The sequence below is a fragment of the Seriola lalandi genome, unplaced genomic scaffold, assembly GCF_002814215.2.
Source record: "Seriola lalandi dorsalis isolate HSWRI2012SDOR001 ecotype SW California unplaced genomic scaffold, Sedor1 jcf7180002054425, whole genome shotgun sequence".
Taxonomy (NCBI): domain Eukaryota; kingdom Metazoa; phylum Chordata; class Actinopteri; order Carangiformes; family Carangidae; genus Seriola; species Seriola lalandi.
The window spans coordinates 2,589,936-2,611,791 of record NW_019524978.1 but is presented as its reverse complement, the minus strand read 5'-3'; the positions used below and the strand labels follow the sequence as shown (position 1 = coordinate 2,611,791).

The 21,856-nt window shown below is 40.0% G+C and overlaps 1 protein-coding gene across 1 annotated transcript in view; it reads left to right on the top strand.

The window, feature by feature from the left end:
* Positions 1–21,856, top strand: part of LOC111658142 (zinc finger protein 236) — a 54,367-nt gene that overhangs the window by 14,675 nt on the left and 17,836 nt on the right. Inside the window, exons 8-22 of the mRNA XM_023410559.2 lie at positions 2,196–2,369; positions 3,181–3,358; positions 3,857–4,129; positions 4,972–5,175; positions 5,385–5,517; positions 7,056–7,316; positions 7,537–7,769; positions 8,326–8,427; positions 10,739–10,881; positions 11,577–11,677; positions 14,772–14,923; positions 15,504–15,680; positions 16,043–16,343; positions 18,429–18,532; positions 19,905–20,348. Of these exons, the coding sequence (XP_023266327.2) occupies positions 2,196–2,369; positions 3,181–3,358; positions 3,857–4,129; positions 4,972–5,175; positions 5,385–5,517; positions 7,056–7,316; positions 7,537–7,769; positions 8,326–8,427; positions 10,739–10,881; positions 11,577–11,677; positions 14,772–14,923; positions 15,504–15,680; positions 16,043–16,343; positions 18,429–18,532; positions 19,905–20,348 (2,980 nt within the window). The remainder of the gene's footprint in view (positions 1–2,195; positions 2,370–3,180; positions 3,359–3,856; positions 4,130–4,971; positions 5,176–5,384; positions 5,518–7,055; positions 7,317–7,536; positions 7,770–8,325; positions 8,428–10,738; positions 10,882–11,576; positions 11,678–14,771; positions 14,924–15,503; positions 15,681–16,042; positions 16,344–18,428; positions 18,533–19,904; positions 20,349–21,856) is intronic.

The window sequence follows — 21,856 nt, the reverse complement described above, 5'->3', positions numbered from 1 at the left end:
GAACAAAGTGTTTGTTACCCTTTCTAACCACGGCATCAACTTTGAACACAATCAAGTAAATTCAGTCTCTTCACTCTGCTGGATAATGAGATATACTAAAATTCTCGCGACACAATTAGTTATGATTTATGTTAGTACTGAAGTCAGCTGCTCTGTTTCCCATCACGGAGAGAGAGATTGAGGTTCTCAAGTAATGTCAGTGGCTAACAGCCGTATTGAAACAATTACTTTGGCAGTTTTCTTTTACTTAGTTTAATACATTTTTCACTCCTGCTTAAAGTCAGACAATTTCACGATCTCATTTTACAGTTGTTTTTTTTCCTTCGTTAAGAAGTAAGTCACTATCACTCAGTTTTGACTGTGAATGAGATTTAGTACTTTTAATTTTCTTTTTTATGGAAACGTGACAGGTACAAACAAGGTAACAAGGGTATATGGTTGTTAAATACTTGATTCCTTGCTTTGGTTGCTTCAAACAAGTCTATTGTCATGATAGTTGGTAGCTTTCATCTCGCAGCCAAGGTATAATTCGTGCTTGTGTTTGTAAAAATTCAAGCTTTTATTTTCCCTGCACGCTGCTTTTTTGTTGCTTAGAGAAAACAGGTTTTCATTTTGCTCTTTACTGGTAGATAACAGTGCTGATTATTTTGTTTTATTGGCATTTCATTATGCTCCATTGCCAAAAACTCAAAAATCTTCAGCTTCATTTCCACTGAAAGAGCAGCACTCTCCTCTGCTGTTTAACAATTTCCCTTCTGCCATAAACCAATCAAGCAGATCTTCTGCCAAATTTGGGCTGGCATGGAGTCTAAAGTGCAGTGTAGAGCCTGCCAGTCTTCTCACTGATGGTCTCCTTTGTCTACAACAATGGTAATAATGTGTCAACATTATTTTGTAATTATTCTGTAATTAATTATAATTTATTATTATTTGCAGTTGAGTGATGTTTAAATGCTGCCTTTCACACACACTCACCAAGCACTTTATAAGGAACACCTGTACATCTTCATATTCATGCAGTTATCCAATTAGCCAATCATTTGGCAGCAGTGCAATGCATAAAATCATGCAGACACAAGTCAGGAGCTTCAGTCAATGTTCACATCAAACATCAGAATGGGGACAAATGTGCTCTCAGTGACTTTGACCATGGCAGGATTGTTGGTGCCAGATGGGCTGGTTTTAGTTTTTCTGAAACTGCTCATCTCCTGGAATTTTCAAACACTACGGTCGGAAAAAGCAAAAACATCCAGAGGGCAGCAGCTCTGTGGACAGAAGCACGTTGTTGATAAGAAAGGTCAGAGGAGAATGGGACGACTGGTTGGAGCTGACAGAAAGGCTACAGTACCTTTGATAAACTCTCTTCAGTATTGTTGTGCATCCCTTTATAGCCACAGTTTACCATCTTCTACTTGCTACTTCCAGCAGGATAATGCACAGATAAAAAAATAATCTCAAACATGACAATGAGTTCAGTGAACTTCAGTGGCCTCCTCAGTCAACAGATCTGAATCCAGTAGAAAACCCGTAGAACAAAAGAGTGGCAGCATGAATGTCGTCCACTAATTAGAACATCGGTGGTTCGATCCCCGTCTCCTCCAGGCCGCTTGTTGAAGTGTCCTTGGGCAAGATCCTGAACCCCATGTTGCCCCTGATAGCTACTCCATCAGTGTATGACTGTGATGTATGAATGTGTGAGTGAATGGGTGAATGTGGCAAGTATTGTAAAGCATTTTGAGTGGTCAGTAAGACTAGAAAAGCGCTATAAAAGTGCAAGTCTATGTAACACATTGTGGAATCCATGCCACAAAAACTCGAGGCTGTTTTGAGAGCAAAGGGAGGAACTACCCAGTATCAGTTTGCTGTTCCTTCTAATGTGCTCGGTGAGTGTATGCACACATAACCAAAAAGGCTCACACTGTATATGTAAACAAAACCACTGACAGTATGTATGTCATTGTCTTTGTTGGCGTGATGCATGATGTATCAATGAGTCAATGATTCAGACATAGGCAGACACTAATTAACGTTTGGTTCGATAATACCCAATGCTTTGCTTATTTTATGCTCCACAGAATTCCTAATAAAAATTAATCAGCTTACAGATTATGGTCTGTCCTGGCCCGTTGTCACATTGGTCCTCGACTTCTTTCTTCCTTCTTTCTCCTTCCATTCCCCCTCTTCTTCTCCCACAGGAGACAGAGACGACAGGTCAGGGTCCGGGGGGTTCAGAGGGCGGCGAGGGGGTGACAGATGTCATCCAGCAACTTCTAGAGCTGTCTGAACAGGTCAGCGGGGAGACAGCCCAGCCCCAACCTCCAGAGCCAGCAATTGTCATGGAAACTGCCATCAACCAGGACATCTTGCAGGTGAGCAAGGGACACACACACACACACAGACACACACACACACACACACACCGCAGACACACTAAATGTATTAGATGATCAGAAGAAAACCCAGAAGTTATGACGATGGACAAAAGCTCTGCATTTGGAAAATTCTCCTCGTCTTTATGTCCTAGCAGTTAGACAGAAGAGCACACAAACCTGAATGCACAGATCATTCACACACAAACATCAGCAAACTGTCAGTCTACAGCTGAAAAAGCCAGGATGGACCCATTTATACAGAAATTTAGATGACGATTGGAGGACTCTCAGTGGGAATGTATTCGGACACAGAGAAAGAAAAAAGAAAAGAAAAAAAAAATGTTGTCCATAATCTCACTAAAATGTCCCCTTAAATGACGTTTGTTTGAACCCAGATCATATGCACTCTAAAGCTGCTCTCTTTTGGTGACTGAATGGCAGGATTTGTCACAGTGGGCGGTCCATCCAGGTGAAAGAACACAGTATATTAATGCCTTTGTACCAGGAATCTTTATGAATGAGTACTGCGGGAGAGTTGAATAGAGCTTCTGCTCCACAACAAAATAGGGTTTGATTATAAAGGAGCTTTTGCTTCAGACCTGGCTGTATTGTCAGTATTTGCCAAGCCATACCTCATATATAATAATACCAATCCATAGCATGATTAGCTTTAATATTTTTTTTTTTTTCTTTCGAATTTATGTGTGGGGATTTGTTTTTATGATATCCGTAAATGCAGTTTATTGTACTTGAAAGCATATTTAAGCTTATGTTGTGGCCTGTGAGCAGATGTCTGTTGTTTCTGCAGCAAGCTCTGGAGAACAGTGGGCTGAGTGTGGTCCAGCCGCAGGGTGATGCCACATCCAGAGACTCACAGAGCCAGACCACCGAGGGCACCGTGGTAGAAAGCAAGAAAGTACAAGGTTCAGACAAACCCATCAGGGAGAAGAAAAGGAGCATTTTCAAGAAACCTATACAAATGCCAGGTAGGAGGTAAATTTTGTGAGTTGAGTTTTCGACTCCTTGTGAATTAGTTTTGAAGTTCAACGGGCTTCGTAATTACTGATTAACTTTACTTTATTCTTTGGAAAAATCCTCACAGAAAACCCGGTTACAGAAAAGATTACTCACTAAATCCATTAATGGATCAACAAAAACATCCAATTACAATCTTCCAATTACAATTCATATAACCATTTAATGAGTTTAGTATATTAACTTAGTAAATTACTGAACATTTGCAGATTGAAAATACATTAAAAAGTTTTGCTTCTCTGCATTCATATGATCATAGAATAATGCCTTTGTTTACCGGCTGCTGTTCAAATTAAATCAGCAAATTTATCATTTTTTAAATGTTATAAAAAAGAATAATCATTTATTTTCAAAGAAGACAAATGAAAACAGCTTTGAGCTGCAGCACCATTCAACTGACACAAGCAACGGACAGGTGCTTCACTTTTGTTTGTTGTTTTTCCTTCCAGGCTCCATTAGGGAAGAGAATGGTGTTCGCTGGCATGGCTGTCCATACTGCTCCAAGGAGTTCAAGAAACCGAGTGACCTTGTTCGCCACATCCGCATTCACACCCACGAGAAGCCTTTCAAGTGCAAACAGTGCTTCAGAGCTTTTGCTGTCAAGAGTACCCTCACTGCACATATGAAAACGCACACGGGTATCAAGGCCTTTGAGTGTCAGTGCTGTCTGAAGTGCTTCTCCACTTCTGGAAGCATGAAGGTACACATGCGACTGCATACAGGTGAGAAGCAGGTCCACTTTATGAAAGGGTTACACTTAAAGCCAAAATGAAATGAACATTTGAACGCACTTTTCACTTTACTGGCTTATTCCTTCTGTCACATCATACAACTGTTATGCCAACGTAATCCCTATTTGCATTAGTTAAATGAGACATACATGAGCCTTCAACATTATGTTTTCATTTTAATTGCAGCCTCTATCAGTTGGTATTTAGCTATATGTTATATGATAAATTATATAGCAGATTACAAAAGCTGGACCTGTGTAAATAAATCGGTGCTGCTTGTGATCATTCTGTATTTGCCTCTTTTTAGAGAACCTACCTTAAAGTATCTTCCCCTGGACATGAAATGTCAGCATTAGTGTGAATAAACAAAACTGTAACAGTTTGATTATCATGTGCATTTGTGCATTAGTTTTTGTCCCTCTAATTACTATGTAATAGCACTGTCTATGTTAGGTGTTTGATAATGTGTTCGCTCTAAGCGAAGGCTTTTGATAAGTATGATGTTAGGCTTTGTGCTTATGCAGTTTCATATCTTTGTCACATTTTCCTGTGCTGTAATCTGGTTCCATAGAAATATATATTGTCTCCTGGTAACTAAAAGGCTTTGTAACCTTTTGTAGCCAAAAATTTAATAAAATTATAAGAGCTAACATTTTTGGTTTATGTGTGAGTTTCATATTATTTGTTTAGATTGGCTTAGGGATAGTAACTCTTAGATTCTTATATATATCATATAATCTTTTGATGTGTGTATCAAAGTACACATTTCAGAATCAGTCTAATTCTCTAAATACTAATTCTCCAAAAGTGCTGTTTTTACCCGCTCTCCCCAGGTGTGCGTCCTTTCCCCTGCCCTCACTGTGACAAGATCTTTCGTACATCAGGCCACAGGAAGACACACATTGCTTCTCACTTCAAAAGCCTGCAGCAGAAGAAACACAAATTTCCACGGAAAACCAACAAAGCCAAAGTGTCAAAGAGTAATCTACCTCTGCCTGATATTCCCCTGCAGGAACCCATCCTCATCACTGACTTTGGTAAGAGCATGTGTGGGCAGGCACATAGGGTAGTGTTGTATCTATTTTTCCTCATAGTAAACATACACACTCTTTCTCTGGTGTTTTTGCATTGCATTGTTCAGTCACTTTCTTGCTTATGTTTCTTCAAGTGTGTTGTGTGTTTCTACACAACTTGAAATGTCTATTCTCACTAGTCCTTATTCACGTGTTCTCATGTTGTTTAACAGGCCTCATCCCATCGCAGAACCCTCGCCTGGCTTTCCAGCAGTACCTGGAGGTGGTGGGCAATGACCGGCCTTATAAGTGCCAGTTCTGTAGTAAGGCCTATAAGAAATCAAGCCATCTGAAACAGCATGTCAGGTAAGACTTCTTTATTATTCATTTCTTTATTCTTAGGGTATATTCATTCTCTACAGAGGGTGTATCCCATTCTAGACTCACCACTCAGTGTTTCATCATGCTCCATTCTCGGGTTGAGTTGTTATTATTGCACACCAGAGATCTGGTGCTGGATTGGAACAAAATGGAGATGGACTTTTGAGGACCAAGTATATTTATTTCTAATTTCTTTTCATTTAACTTGATAAAGGCTGGGAACATCCAACACGTGAATTGTGAGAGACATAATAGTATGTGATGGAGGCTGCTGTCTTTTTAAACATAATAGTAGTACTGAAAAATTTTTTACAAAAAGAAAACAAAATGTGGCAAAGGATGGAGCTAGTTAGTTGTTCCACCAAAGAGGAGGTATTACCAACCACCACCAATTCTGTTTAACAAGTATAAATAATGAATATAAAGTATAACGTATAAATGCCCTTATAAGGTAAACCCTGCTAATCATGGTGATGCCTTTCCTCCACTCTCAGGCCAAAATTCCTACTTAAGGTTTTGCCCAAAAGGAAGAAAGCTTATTGTTTTACCACTTTACAGAAAATTGATTTTTCTCCACAACTGGGAGATTGACGGAGTCTTCAGTAGGGCAGAGCAGCAAATCCCAGAAATCTCCTCAAAATGGTTCTTATAAACTTAGCCTCATGTCAGACAGCTACCGAGAATAGTGTTGAGCTTGGTAAATATACTTTAGCTTTAGACTTAAGCTCATCGACAGCCAGGAGAAGAAGAGGCTGAGAGGGAGAGACAGGAGAGGGTGAAGGGATAGTATATAGTCGTTAGCTGGTGGATAGAGGAGGAGCAACTAGGTCATATTTAAAGAAGACCCCCAATTTCCCATTCATATACTCTTATTCCCATTGAAGTGAATGCGAAAGTGGTCTCAGACTTTTGGACCCTACTGTAGATGAGCAGTACAAGGACTTTGTTAAATTAACTTTAAAACGTCCCTGTCAGCCCTGAAAAAAATACAGCATTAAACAGCATCTATGTATCTCTGTTGAACTGTCTACCATTTGCATTATGACAGCATTTATTTGTTTTCATTCAAATATTGAGAGGTTAACCCGTAAATGATGGCGCCGTTATCTGTGCAGATCCTTTAGATGGTTGGCGCCTCACCATTTGTCTTCGTTGTCGGCAGATTTAGATTAATGGCTTGTATATCAAATAGCAGATCCGGATAAGCGGGAGACGACGAGACGAGACGAAGATCTATATCTGCCACTAGTGATAGTTCCCTGGATTCGCTGATGAAACTGGAACGGCAACACCTAAAAAAAACAAAACACCGGAGCCATAAATTGTTATGACAGCTCACACCAAACCATCCCTCCTCCGCCTTTTCCATTTTTCTGAAGTGATAATGATGTATTCTGTTCATATTGTTTATTTTCAGGAATAAAATGCAGTCAGTTCGATTAAAAACTTCACTAGGCCTTAAAAAAATCATTAAAAAAAACAACAGTTTTATGCCTTTTATCTATCATCCTTTTTCATCCCAGGTCTCATACAGGAGAACGGCCCTACAAGTGTGTGCAGTGCAGTCGAGGTTTTGCCTCCTCTGGAGTGCTCAAAGCTCACATCAGGACACACTCAGGCCTAAAGGCATACAAGTGCCTGATGTGCGACACGACATTCACCACCAGTGGCAGCCTGCGACGCCACATGACCACCCACAGTGATCTACGACCTTACATGTGCCCGTACTGCCAGAAGACCTTCAAGTCATCGCCAAACTGCAGGAAGCACATGAAGACACACAGGTTTGTGCTTTGGCGGTGTGTTTGTTTTAATGTATTTTCTTTAGTGCATTTTTTAGCATTTACATTGGAGTGCCAGATATGCAGTGACAAGGAAGTCGTATACTATCCAGAAACTTCAAGTAAAAATACAGTAACACACTAAAATACAAAAAACACTAATGCATGATTATCATCAGGGCTTAAGTTGAAATGTTGGGCCTTTCTTGTTCTGCCAAACCAGGTATGAACTGGCGCAGCAGCTGCAGCCCCAGTCAACAGAAGATCCACTGGGGGCAGGCGCTGTTGCCCATGATATGCAGGTGGAAATAGAGGGTGACTCCCTCCAGCAGCCACCTGTCACCTCAGCAGAGCAGCAAAGCATGCTGGGACTGGGCCAGACAGAGGTTGTGAATGGAGGTCAACAAGTGACACTGGAGGCGCCCCTGAGCGATCAACCACTGGTACAAGGAGAAGGTAGGAATGGCATTTAAATTATTCATGTTAATGTTCAAAACTACAACTAGAGAACTTAATTTTTTTTTTAAATATCCTGTTATGACACAGTATATACAGTATGTCCGATTTGTAACAGTACAAATTTCAGTACAGTTTGCTTATTATAAAAAAGTAATTTCAGCTAAATGTGGGTAAACGTGCTACTTATGCTGGAGCTCTTCATGGATTACAGTCTAACCTATGATCAATGTGGGATAAGACCCCAGTCACTGAAAACATCCCTGTACTTCAGATACAGAATAGGTTAATTCAATGTAATAATTTTCTGTGAAACTGTTTCTTCTGAAAACTCTGTGTTCTTCATAATGAGCTTTTTGTTATTGGTACAGCAAACTGCCTCAGGATTAAAATGCATGTCTTGTCCTCAGGTTCAACAGTCTTGATCTCAGTTATCTATATTTGATGACATTTTCATGAGTGCATAGACTGAGGTACTGTGCATACGAAGGACGGGACGTGTTATTTTTTTAAAAGAGGAGACAAGTCAATAAGATCTCTTTCTCTCTCTTGACAGACTCATATGTGACTACCCAACATGCTTTGCCTCCGAATATCAGCCAGTTTGAGACACCAGCACTTCCTCAGCCTGCCTTTGACCAGCAAGCTCTAACGCAAGGTACAAAAACATGCATGTGCATAATTAACTAGGCAGGTAACATAAAACAAAAAACATTACAACTCACAAATGAAAAGAAGTAGAAAGTCTGTGTAGACTGTATCCTCTCTTGTTGTGCAAAACATATGTTTTCTTACATACAACGATTTATAGCAACACATTTATAGTTGCACTTATTGCCCTGCAGTGTTTTCTGCTCTAAGCGTTACTTGATTATGCGTTGTGCAATGGTTGGCCCCAAGCAAACACATAATTAACTCCCTTTAGATTAGCTTTAAGAAGAAATCAAACAAACAAAAATATTAGCGATGGAATAAACTTTCTATGTTCAGCTGCACCAGGGAGAGAGCACTTGTCGAGTTGTCGAGTGAAATTGGTGTGAAAAAAGCCAGATTCGGTACTTTTCCCACAACAAACTGAACATTTAATTTGGTCATATTACATGTGCTATCTGAGAGAGTGTCCTGGAGCTGTGTGTCTCCATTCTCCCCTCTCTGCTGTGTAACTCTTGAGCCAGTGTGCTGATGCTCTCAAACATATGGTTGCCTTTTTACTCCCAGCAACTCACTCACCATGTTTTCGACCGTGCAAAACTGAATGTTGTTGCCAGCCTGGATGCAGTGTTATCAGAACAGTGGACTTTGAGCATCTTCTTCAGGCAGTATAGCAAACTGACAGCAAACATCTGTGAGGCAAATCTCCCTCTTCCAACCCCTCAAGAGACACCGTATCGTTTTTATCTTACCAGAACAGACCTGGAGTTTCATTACTTTAGGGACGAGGCCATATGGCCTTGAGTGTCATCATATTTTCAAGGGTACAGACCCTCGGGAAAGAAGACTCCTCAGCATCTAATCATATTTAACCCCCAGTGTACTTCTATCATGGCTAAAGCATTATTATGTAGTTGTCCTAAAGTTTATGATTTTGATCCTTGGGGGCTTCTACGGGAAAGTCTGTTTTGTCTTGTTATTTGTAACATACTTTCCTCACAGCATCATCTCAGTTATCTCAGTCTCATTTAGTAAATTGCTGCAGCTCCAAGTTCACAGGTGCATGTGTCATGCTTTGTTTGAGGTTCACACATTGGGTCTACAGCAAATCTAGTGCCACAGAATGAATGAATATTGAGCGCCCACACTGCCCGACATTAAAAACCTTAAAATTAACAGAAAGAAGCTTTGGGCTGTTTTCCTTTTCAGCTTCAAACTGAAATGTGATTGTGAAATATGAAGAATTATGATTCTGTTCCTTTCCTCCAAAACTGTCTCTAATGAATCAAGCATCAACGCAATTATAAAAAAAAAAACAGCCTTTTTACTTATTTTGTGATCCTGTTCCTATCATTGGTGTTGATGCCATTCCCCCAACAGAAAACAGTGTAAAGCAAAATGCTGGACACAAAACTCTTAAAGAATACATTTAAAAGCTTCTTACTGCTGGGTTTTATATATATTTGCTGAGAAAAAAAACACCTGGACTGTGCCTAAAACACATTAACATTTTCTGACCACTTCCATTATCATATATCAGTTTATTAAAAACAGGTTAACATTTTTGCGTGCAGTTGAAATACACAACAAGAAAATAACTCTCTTTTCCTGTACTGGTGAAGGAGCAGATGAAAATAATAATTATCCAGATACTCATTCCAATTACTGTAAGCAACTGTTAAATGCAGCCCCAGCGTTAGCTTCTTTCACAGTCACACCAGCAAATGACTTACTAATACATTTGCTGGCCATAGACACACGCAGTGTTATGGTGCAGTAACACTAAAGCAGCAGTCAGTTGCTCTCTAACATTCCTACTTTGGTGTTTTTTTAGACAGTTTTCACACAAAAAAAACAGCAAAAACAGATTCAAGACTGTTGATCAAGCAATATATTTCTGCTGCAGAACATAATCCTAGTGCTTGTCAACAGTTTCGATGAATGATTTTGCTCAAAGTTCAATTATTTAAAATCAAGAGACGTCATCCTCCCTGCTCCCAGCGGGCCAAGTTCTGCCTGTTATTTTGCCGTGTTGTGTTGAAGCTGGATAATCAGTTTCCAATTATTATTTTTGCTGAGACAAGGATTTGTGTTTTATTTACTCATCAACTGCATTTGTGCTGAGTTGTGGATCGACTTTAGCTGTTGCGTACGATAATCATCTTCCTTATCTGCTGAGTGTTTATTCAGTTGAAAAGTAAATTTATATTTTGATTTTTAAAAAATTCTGTAATGACCAATGCTCATACTTTTAAATCTGATCAGTGACTCTGACTCATGAGTCTGATTTTTCTTATTCTATTGTTGCTTCCCTCCAGGCTTCACCATCACCGAGTCGAGCTACAATCAGTCCCAGTTCTCCACCGTCCAGCAGCTGCAGGATTCCAGCACCCTGGAGTCTCAGGCTTTGTCCTCCAGCTATCACCCACCCAATCTGCTCCATGTTCCCAGTGCTGAAGTGGTGAGTGACTGCTTAGTCCTTTCACCTCTCAGATTCTGATTTAATCTATTCACAGAATCATTCTTTGGGAAGGATATTTAAGAGGGATTTCAGTCCAGTCGATTGTTCATTTCAGAGACAATAATTGGATCAAATTTAAGAGTAATTGGCTACATAGATTTACATAATGATGTCATAAGAATTGATCCTCTTGAAATTACAATGAAGGTCCAAAGCAGTGGAATATTCTGCATATAGAATGAATTTGATAATTGATGCAAAGAATTGCATAATTAATGTATGACAGTGGGTAGCTTGGGGGGGTGGCCTAGCTTAACATAAACACTAGAAGCATTTTAAGATTAAAAAAGGGGACAAACTGTTGTTCTGTAGTCTTGACTTGTAAGCTCATGTAATACCACATATTGTCCTTTGTTGACATATCTGTCTGATTAAGGGTTAAAGGAGTTATTGAGCTTTAGAGGTGCTGGTAGGTGTATTTCTGAACATCTGGAAAGGCGGGCCAGCTGCTCCCCCTCCTTCCACATGTCTCCAGCTTCCTACGTGTTGAACAGACACGGGAGTGGCATCAGTCTTCTCTCAAAATGTCAAACTGTTCATGTAAAGAGTTTACCCGGATCAAACATTAAATAATTGAATTGTACATGTTTTTCTGTCTGTAGTGAGGTGTTGTTGCTTTGTCTTTGTTGATTTAGACGAACGGGCTTCTTCAGCAGAGCAGTCAGAATGAGCTTCAGCTGACTGAGACACAGGATTACCAGGACAGCAGTGAGGACAACACCAAGAGAGCCTACAGGTTTATTTCTGTGTTATTGTGTTTGCACGCATGTGTGTGTGTGTGCGTGTGCGTGCGTGCGTGTGTATATGTCCAGGCCTGCACTTGCTCCTCTTCTCCTTTTTAAATTCCTACCATCTGGAAAAGCACAAGTAGTGGAAATGACAGCTTTAAGTCCTCTGAGTCTGAGCTCTACCATCTGGACACACCTTTATTTCTCAAAGCCAATTTCTGCCTTTCTTCTTGAAAGATACTCTCAAAGCTCTGTCAGAATAGATGGAGGACATTAGTGAACTGTGATCTTTAGATCTCTTCACCAATTTTCAGCGGTTAACTCCAGCATTTTGCTCGGCTCTTCAAGGACATTCAGTGACTTTCCCAAAAACTTCCCCCCGTTGTCTTGGCTGAGCGATTCGAGTCGTACTGAAAAGTGAATCTTTGCCCATTTTGATAGTTTACTCTTTGTTCATTGCCGCCTCAATCCTCACCTCTTATCATGCCTCCTCCTATTGGGATCTTACCATAACCGTACTCCACTATATACGTATGTGTTATTTACCATGCTATGAGCAAAACTGGTTTTCACTTGGCATTCAGGCCAGAGAGTGCAATTTTTGCCCCATCAAACCAGAAATTCTGCTCTCAAAGTACTTTGAGAGCAGTTTGGCAAACTGCAGCTAACTCTGGCTGCTGTCTATATTCATTCCACCTTTTAGGCTTGATTGCACTGCAGCACTCAGGCCTGATGAGCTGTGGTGCTGAGGGGATGGTTTTCTGCCTAACACATTCTCCCATGTCGGGACAGGAACTTCTGTCAGTCTCCTTTTTTTGTCTTTTCTCATGTTCACCTTCTTGACTGATGCCCCCCTTTTTCCAAATTATTGGCATCGACTTATCATGAGAGTTACTTGGTTTTAATTGGTGAGGATAAAGTGCTGTGTCGTAGCAGGTCTAAACTGGTATGGACAGAGGTTTCGTGCCGGTGTTTTCATGTTGTTTTGATGACCTCTTTCTCTCTGCTCTGTTCTCTGAGTAATTTTAATCTTGTTTTTTCAGTTTGCTGGCTTTTAATTTTCCCACTATGCACTGTTTTCATTGTGTTTGTATGATCTATTATATCCCCCCAAAAAATCTTAAAAACAGATTAATGATACACACCATCATAAGCACTCAGCCAGGGGAAGATGAAGGCATTGTTTACAGCTTTCACACTGACTGCCTTTATTACTTCACCTGCCTTTGTTATCAGCATCTTTCATTTCAACCATTTCCCCGGATAATACAAAGCGTTAAGAGACTTGCCCCAGAGATGCGTTCATGTTTGCTCAGGTATCCCAGACCTGATTGTGTCGTAATCACTTCCCCATCTTTATATCAGACCAACCAAGAACCTTTCAGAAAATTGCTCACTTTTGTGAAAGGTAGAAATAGGATGTACAGAGCTGAGATAAGCCACATACCTCTTTTTTTATTGAATCTATTTAAATTATTTCAGGGGATTTGACTCAAATAAAAAAAAACAAAAAAACAAAACATCATCTGTAGTTTGATATTTCCCTTCTAGACTCGGAGCCGTAGAGAGAAACAGCAATTATTGTCACAAGTTTCCATCCCTGACACCAGTTTAATATTAATGCAGGTCTAGTGAGGATAGATGGTAAACATGGGGGTGCTTCTGCCTTGTGGAAACTTTTTCAATGAAAGTTCACTGCGGTAAGAAAAAGAAACACATATATACCAACCCTCAAAAGAAAAGAATAGAGCGCGTTTCTTTGATCAGCCTCAGCTTGTGAGATACAGATGATGGTTTCATGGCAGCAGCTGCATCAGTCAGATGGAGCAGTGCCCGTCCATCTCTGTTTAAAGACCGAGCTGCCATCATGGAAGAAAATACCGCATACCTAGCTATGATATTATTATTACTGTGAGCCAGTTGTGCAGTAAACAGATAAAAATCGATATTTGCCTTTAAAACAGCACCCGTGCAGGTTTTTCATGGTATTGACAGATAGGTTGTGCAACGCAGCTTGGAGAACAGCCACAGGTCTTCAGTGGATTTCGGCATCTATCTCTGTCTCTTCATGTAATCCCAGCCTGGGGGATAGTTTGACATTTTGGGAAATGTGTTTATTTTGCTTAATTGCCAAGAGTTAAATAAGAAGATTGATACCACTCCCAAGTCTGTGTTCTAAATGTGAGGCTACCCACCAGCAGCTGGTTGGCTTAGGACAAAGATTGGGAGCAAGGGGAAACAACTCACAAATTAACATGAGATATCTTGTTTTTTAACCCATACAAAAAATTAGCATAAAAATGACACATTTGTTCTTTTATGAGTGGTTTTATTCCAGTCTCCACATCCACACTGTAACCGCAGGACTCCAGGAAGTTACTGCGACCAGCCAACAAAAAGTGCAGCAAATAAAGCCAAATTGAACCTTTTTTTAAAGTTAAAAGTTGCAGCTATCTTCACCAACTGGCTATGACAAGACCGTGTTTTCAAGATGTTCCACATGGCATAATTAACAATTGCCCACACAGCATCTGCCCATGCAGCAAATAAACAAACAAAACCTTTATTTCACCTGCCAGCTGCTTCTGGGACAATGGACACTTGGCTGTCTGCTAAGGCTCATCATTTCTGCTGAATGGTGCTGAGGAAGTGGCAATAAGTTACTTCATTTGGGTTTTGATGGTGCTTATGATAAGTCCTGTTTGTTGTTGTGCACATTTGTGGAGTCATTTTATGCTCCCTCGAGTTGCGTTGACAAAGAGGCCATCAGATTCTGAAAGAGTTTGAGAGAAAAAGAGGTTTCAGTTTGACGCCTTTTGGTTTAGAAACTGCTGCATAATCCGTAGAGATTCCAGTTTTATTTGAATATTATGAAGGGAACACATACTCTGAGATTTGATAAACACTCAAGTATTCATGCCATGTAAATTTTTTGGGAGCTTGCAATATTCACTTTGTAGACTTCCTCTCTTTCCCATTAAAAACAAATAGTCCTTCATCAGCCCAGTTTGCTGAATTATATACAGTTCTGCATCAAATCAATTCTTTTGGCAATTCTTAGTAGCAAACATCAGCCACTGATTCACCATTTTCCCTCCTCAGGTGCAATTGGTGTAATAAAGGCTTCAAAAAGTCAAGCCATCTGAAGCAGCACGTGCGCTCCCACACTGGTGAGAAACCATATAGATGTCACCTCTGCGGGCGAGCGTTTGTGTCAGCCGGAGTCCTGAAGTCCCACCTCAACACGCATACAGGTGAGCTCGCCTCATAAAGGTGCTGAGAAAATCTCCAAATGTCTTCCTTCCTAAGTTAAATATATTGTCCACATTCAAAGCTTTTAAAGGTCATGAACACATTTAAATATATCATATTCCTTTGTATTTAAATTGGAATATGTGAAGAAATTCCAGCTGGCACATTGTGGGGAAAATAATTGATTACCTTATCTCCCCAAGCCTGGTCCTGCATTTCAATCACACCAAAGTTAAAATTTAAAAGGTTTTCATTAAAACGCGATGAATTGATTCCTAATCAACCTTTCCTGTGAGCTGTGCAATTAAAGATCTAGGAAGCAGTGGAAAAAAGAGAATACCATCAGTCTCTGTGTAGAAAAAAGAAGGTCATTATCAAAATTTAATTTTAACAAAATGTTTAAATGGTTCAACTACAGTTGTTAGAAGTCTTAGTTTTGTATTTTTTAAGTAGTTTCTTTAAGTTTTAAGTTTCTTTTTAAGGGACTGAATTAGCAACATGGCACATTAAAGTTCTCCAGTTTTATAATTTTTTTTTTAATATAACTTCCTGACACTTTCCTCTCTCATCTCTCACTAACAGGAGTGAAGCCCTTTAAGTGTAATGTTTGCGACGCCTCATTCACCACCAATGGCAGCCTGAACCGCCACATGATTATCCACATCAAATCTTTCAAATGCTCCATCTGTGACGAGAGCTTCAGGACCAGCCTGCTGTGTAAAAAGCATATGAAGAAGGAGCATGCTGTGGAGGAACAAAGTAAAGATGCCGAGATACCATTTGACTGTTTTGTTACATGACACTCAGTTATACACTGGCTCATTAAAATTCTATTGCGTCTCTGTAGTTAGAAAGAAATCTGAAAAGTTGGAAAGTATAAACAAAATATCTATGAGTATGAGAATGACACTGGGGACTTATGTGCAGTTGCTCAAAATGGAACAGATGAGTTAAGTTCTCAAGTAATGTGTGTGTGGAAATGATTTCCAACTTTTGAAATGAGCTGTATATTTTTCCTGAAGTTGAAAATGTTTCAGTTTGGATGCATCTTTGCCTCAGTTTGAGCTGACACATAATTTTAGGCAGCCACAAATAATAATAATCGACCCGTATTCTCACAGTTATAGGTCTGGAAAGTCAAGATGTTGACGAAGAGGAGGATGACGAGGACGGCGAGCAAAAGTTGTCTAAGAGGAGGGGCTTGGAAATCATCACTTTCACTGAGGAGCAGGCGGCCGAGCTGGCGAAGGATCCCGGCGAGGAGGCCTCAGTGTCGGAGCGGATCCTCGCCCAGTCGGCGGCTGAGAGGGATCGGATCAGCGAGATCAAAGACAAGGCTGTGGAGCTGGAGACAGAACCTAAGTTTGCAAACTGTTGCAGTTACTGCCCCAAGAGCTTCAAGAAGCCCAGTGACCTTGTCAGGTAATAATATCAATGTCATTTATAGTTATTTAGGAAAATCATGTCAGCTTGCCATGAGACTCTACACATCAAAAAAAAAAACATTTCTAATGATCTCTTTAAGGGAAGTTGTGGTATTTTCTCTCTTAATTGTGTAGACAAATGTGACAGCTGGTTTATGTGTTTTAGTCTCGAGTGCTCCTGCCATTACTTCACTGCCAGAGACAGAGTCAGTCGAAGACAATTATAATGACAGTGAGGGCAGAGATGTTTGGTTGTTCACAGTCAGCAGTCGCCCCCTCTGACAGATGAAGGTACGCTACGTGAATTATTCAGTCTCAAAGCACAAGTGTCAAATGAATTATGACTCAGACTTTTGGAAAAATGTATATTAAAGGACCATTTCTATCTGACATCCACATCGTGGCTGTGTAAATGCAGTGTGGAGTGATATTAGCTCTGGGGTAATAAATTAAAATTCAAAGAGGTCCAGTTAGACAGAATTTCTTCAAGCAATGCGCTCTAATAAGTAATAAGCACATCATAACAGAGCTTTTTAAAACTGTACATCTTAAAATGAAGTACTTCATTTTAGAAAAAATGAAATAACAATCAACTGCTTTAACACATTCCTTTTCTTTTTCTTTTCATCTTATATCCCACTCCCACACGTATTCTCTGTGTACCTGTGTGCATCTCACTCACTGACTTGACTCGCAGTGACTGAGTAGCATCACATGAGGTGATTTACAAGGCATGTAACTGAACTGCTGCTAAACCAGTGCTGTGAGGGTTAGAAAACGCAGCAGCTGATAACTGAGCAGAAAAGATATAAAACTCGGCAACATTTAATCGTCTTTTAGATTATAAGCTTTATTTTAATGACATTTGATGATTACACTGTCAGCATGTTCTATGGGATCTTTTGGATATGGATTTGTTGGCAAAAGCACTTAAGTAAAATCCTTTACATACATTACAGTGTTATAAGTAAGTACATCATTTGATGCGTCCAAACAATGGTAAACACAAATAGTATCCCCCTGGATTAGGCTCTAAGTCCCTCTCAATAAAGTAATAGGAAACAACAGGAGGTTTGTTCATGATATTGTCTTCAAAGGGAAATTCCAATATTTTTCAACCTGGGTCTAAGGCCGCATTCTTACATTAAAAAACATTGCATTAAACAGCATTCATAGGGGTGTGTAGTTTGATATAAGTATGATAAAGGAAGTCCAATTGGACTTTCATGTTTAAAATCTTATTAGAAGCCAAAACAGCACATTAGTTTGTAATGCTTGCAGACAGACATTTTATGACTCTGGAAAATTATCACTGCGGCAACTGTTTCATATTTTGTTGCGACACTCTAGAGATAAACAGCAGAAATACAGTGTCACAAAGAGTCGGTTTGAGCAGAGATGAAGCCATCTTTTCTATTTCTTCTACAAATTTTAAGTTGTTTTTTTTCCCCACATCAGCGTGGCAAGAGCTTTTACAATACTGTATCCATTTTAATAAAACACATTTACTGAAGGCAAATCATGGGTGGTAGGTCGTCAAATTTCCCCATGCAATTATGCAGAAGCAAGTACGTGTCAGACATCATAATTAAACATCAAAACTGTGGAAATGATAGAAGTTAGTAAATAATGCACAGGGTCACATTTTCCTGATTATCTCTTTATGACATTCAGAAAATAGCCTTGAAAGAGTGTGAGAACATCGATGTGAGAACATTGATGTGGGAGAATATTTATCTTAGTGGTAGAAATCAATATATATTTACATCTGTCTAGAAGCTGGTTCATGTTATTGGACCTGTAAAGTTCAAACTGCTTCATTTTTGGACCAGGTTTTGACCTACTGATGAACCATATTATTTAAGTTCTCATATTTTTTGGAAAGCTCATTTACCAACAGCACTGGGAACTAAAGGCATGAAATGGAAGAGTGCTTTTGGATGATAACCAGTAAACACTGGCGAGGTTGTATCTTGTGCTGTCTGTTTCTATTATTTCACTCATCGCTCTTTTAACAACAAATTTAAGTTATGCTGTCTTTTTTTTCTCAAATTTGTCTGCGTCGATCCACCTCAATGTGTAGGCACATCAGGATCCATACAGGAGAAAGACCTTACAAGTGCGAAGAATGTGGGAAGAGTTTTACAGTGAAATCTACCCTGGACTGCCATGTGAAGACACATACGGGTAAGTGTTTCATCACAACAATTCATTGCTTCATGAAGTTAAGAGGATCATGTTTTACTTACTTTTACTTACAGTGAACATTGTGGTATTTAGTCAGTTGTGTTTGAAACAAGTGAAAAGCTGAGAATACTGAGGAATCTGTTCTTTAAATTACTTAAAGGAATAGTTCAACATTTTGGGGAGAGTGATGCCATTCTCAGGCCTGTGTGGTAAATATCAAGCCAGTAGCCAGTTAATGTATTCCACTGGCTACCCAAGGCTGCCTCGAATCAAATTCAAGCTGCTAATGCTTGTCTTCACACTGACCTCTGTGTCTGCGCCCATCTACTTGAACTCAGTCATATAGCCTTATCCTCCTTCTTGGTACTGCCATCCCTGCTCACGAGGCAATCACAGTCCAGACTGTTCTCATCTGTGGTTTCTCCGATGGTGGAACAAGCTACCGAATGCTATCAGAGCAGGAGTGTCCCTCTCTATCTTCAAGAATCTCTTGAAGACTCATCTCTTCAGAGAGCACCTCCTCTCCTTTAACACCTTTAACACCCTAACATGCGTAACTAGCTCTTACTATCCACTTTTGGTGCACTTCTTTGCTTGATCTCCTTGCACTTATTAAATAAATAGATGTAGTACTTAGTACTTACACCAAGGTCACCTACTGCAATGAAGCTTTAGTGGTGTCTCACCTGTAAGTTGCTTTGGATAAAAGCATGTATCAAATGACTTATGTAATGTAGTCCATACCTAGTTTAAAAACGGCACCTTGTGGTTTTTTTGTCAAACCACATGACGCTACAAAGCCTGGCACATAACCACTCTTAGAATCACAATGTGTTGTTTTTAAATTTTATTTTATGTTTAAATATTTAAATAAATGAGATAGAAGATGTTAATCAACAGAGCCCGGCTAGCTGTTTCCCCCATGTTTCCATTGTTTCTGCTAAGCAAAGCTAGCAGGCTCCATCCTTATATAATCTAACTCTCAGCAAGAAAGCAAATAAGGATTTTTCTTTTTTAAATGTTGAACTCTTCCCTTTACAGGAGTTTATCGGTATGTGTTTTAACCGCTAACATGTATATGGCATTATATAACAGTTTTTAGCCCAGCCACATTGAGTCCTTGTGAACTACTTTAGAGGTATTGAAAGTGAAGTTAAATAAAAGCTTCCTCGCCTGATTGCAGACTCTTCAGGGCTGTCCTTGTCATTTCAAAGCTGTTTTATATTTGCAACAACCAGAACAGTTACATCAATTCTTACATAACCAATGAAACACGGAGAAAAGAGAGCTGCTATAGTCTGGAGTTGTGATAGAGCTATAAGTCATATTCAGTTGACTGCACCTGACATTCTTTCTTATTCTTACTTTGCAGGTCAGAAACTGTTCAGCTGTCACATGTGCAACACCTCCTTCTCTACAAAGGGCAGCTTGAAGGTGCACATGCGTCTCCACACAGGCTCCAAGCCCTTCAAATGTCCCTTCTGTGAACTCCGCTTCAGAACATCAGGCCATCGCAAAACACACATCCAGTGCCACTTCCGGCCAAATAGCGACAGCCGCAAGTCCAAGCGGTCTGCCTCATCTGCTGGTCAGACCAGTCAGGGTCAAGACCCAGGGGTGGGGCAGACTGTGGCCTCGGGCCAGGGGCAGCAGCCAGCTGGGTCAGAGGCTCTTCAATCTGTGGGTCTGCTACAAACGCCGAACTCTGACCCCAGCATTTACCTCCCGGCCAACCAAGTCCTGACAGGGCAGTTTGACCAGAATCTGCTGCAACCAGGACTGGTGGGACAGGCCATCCTGCCTGCCTCCATGTCAGGTAGGGATTATACATGGGTTTACACACGTACAAGAAACACACAGAGGAAAAAAATTTTTGTAATTTATCATGCAGAGCAGTAGAAGATGAGACAATTAGCATATTTTGCTTTATATAGAGCAACGTAGCAAGAAGAAACAGTCAGGAGTTTGTTTGTAACAGAGGTTTTATCAACTCGTAGTTACAATGTGACCAAAGCAGTAAAACTGAGGCACAAAATGTTTATTAACCCAAAGAGTCACTGTTGGGTGTTATTCATGACCCACCAACAACACATCAGGCTGATGATTAATTCACTGAAGTTTGTGGGTGTAACTGAAACTCTGGCGGGATCATCACTCCCTGTGCCAGTCAGTCGGTCGGTATTCAATTGCCGACATCAGCGCTGTTGCTCAGGGCAAGATGAATAACATCACAATCCCTGATGAGGCCTATGCCAGGAGAGAGGAAGGTTTTTCATTACCGCAAGACACCCTCTGTGTACTCCCTCTCCTCTGATCACAAAATACCACTTTGATCGTTTTTGAGGATAAATCTGCTTTAATGTTGAACCACATAAGATCTTCCAAACATTCACTTATGATGCCTGTACGCTGCTTAGCTGTGTTTCTTCCTTTCACTCTTCAACAGCTGAGCATTGAAGATTTCCCTGTGTGTGCTGATTAAATCTAAGTTCTTGAATTGTATAAAAAGGAAGAAGGAAATTCAATTTTAAGTTTTAAAATCTAGATTTTCTGGTTCCTCTTTATGACAATGTCATGTTCAGATCAGCTCATTTTCCTCAAGTTTGGGCTCATGAATTCAAATAACTACAGCCTGTAATAAGAAACAAACAGATCAATAAAAATGTAACATGCTTACTAAGGGAGTCACACAGCAGCACTTTGTTCATACTTTCTCTAAAACACTCCAATTCGTTCAAGGTTAATATGTTGACTCAACCCTAACTGCCCTTTGCAGCCATGAAATTACCACAGCGCTGCTGGAGCAGGACAGTTGACTAAAAATGTTTTCCAGTCATGGCTTTCTTCAGGCTTCAGACTCACCACTTACGTACACCTCACTCTCTCTGTTTGTGTATTTTTGAGTAAGGGGCTCAGTTCACTACGAGAAAAAAACTCTCCTTTCATCATCTGGGGAAAAACGGAATACATCGCCAGATTCTCTTTGTTGTTTTCTTTTTTTTTTTTTTGTTGGTTCTTATTCATGAGATGTTCAGTACTTCAGGGATTTTCTTGCTTGAACAGAAAGAAACCATCAGGGTGTAGATCTGGCCTTTCGGCATGAGATATATAATTTTGCATCTGCCTCCAGGGTCTCGTCTGATTTTTTCCTATTTTTAAATCAACAGTTTCAGGCAAAGCCCTTTGTTAATAAAAGCTTATATTTCTTAACCAGCAGTAATCCTCTTATCAAGCTCAGTAGTTTGGATTTCATCAATGCTTTTAAATGTCAGATGATGACGTAAAGATTTTCTGTCGTGAGCACTTAATTGAGCTGAGCACATT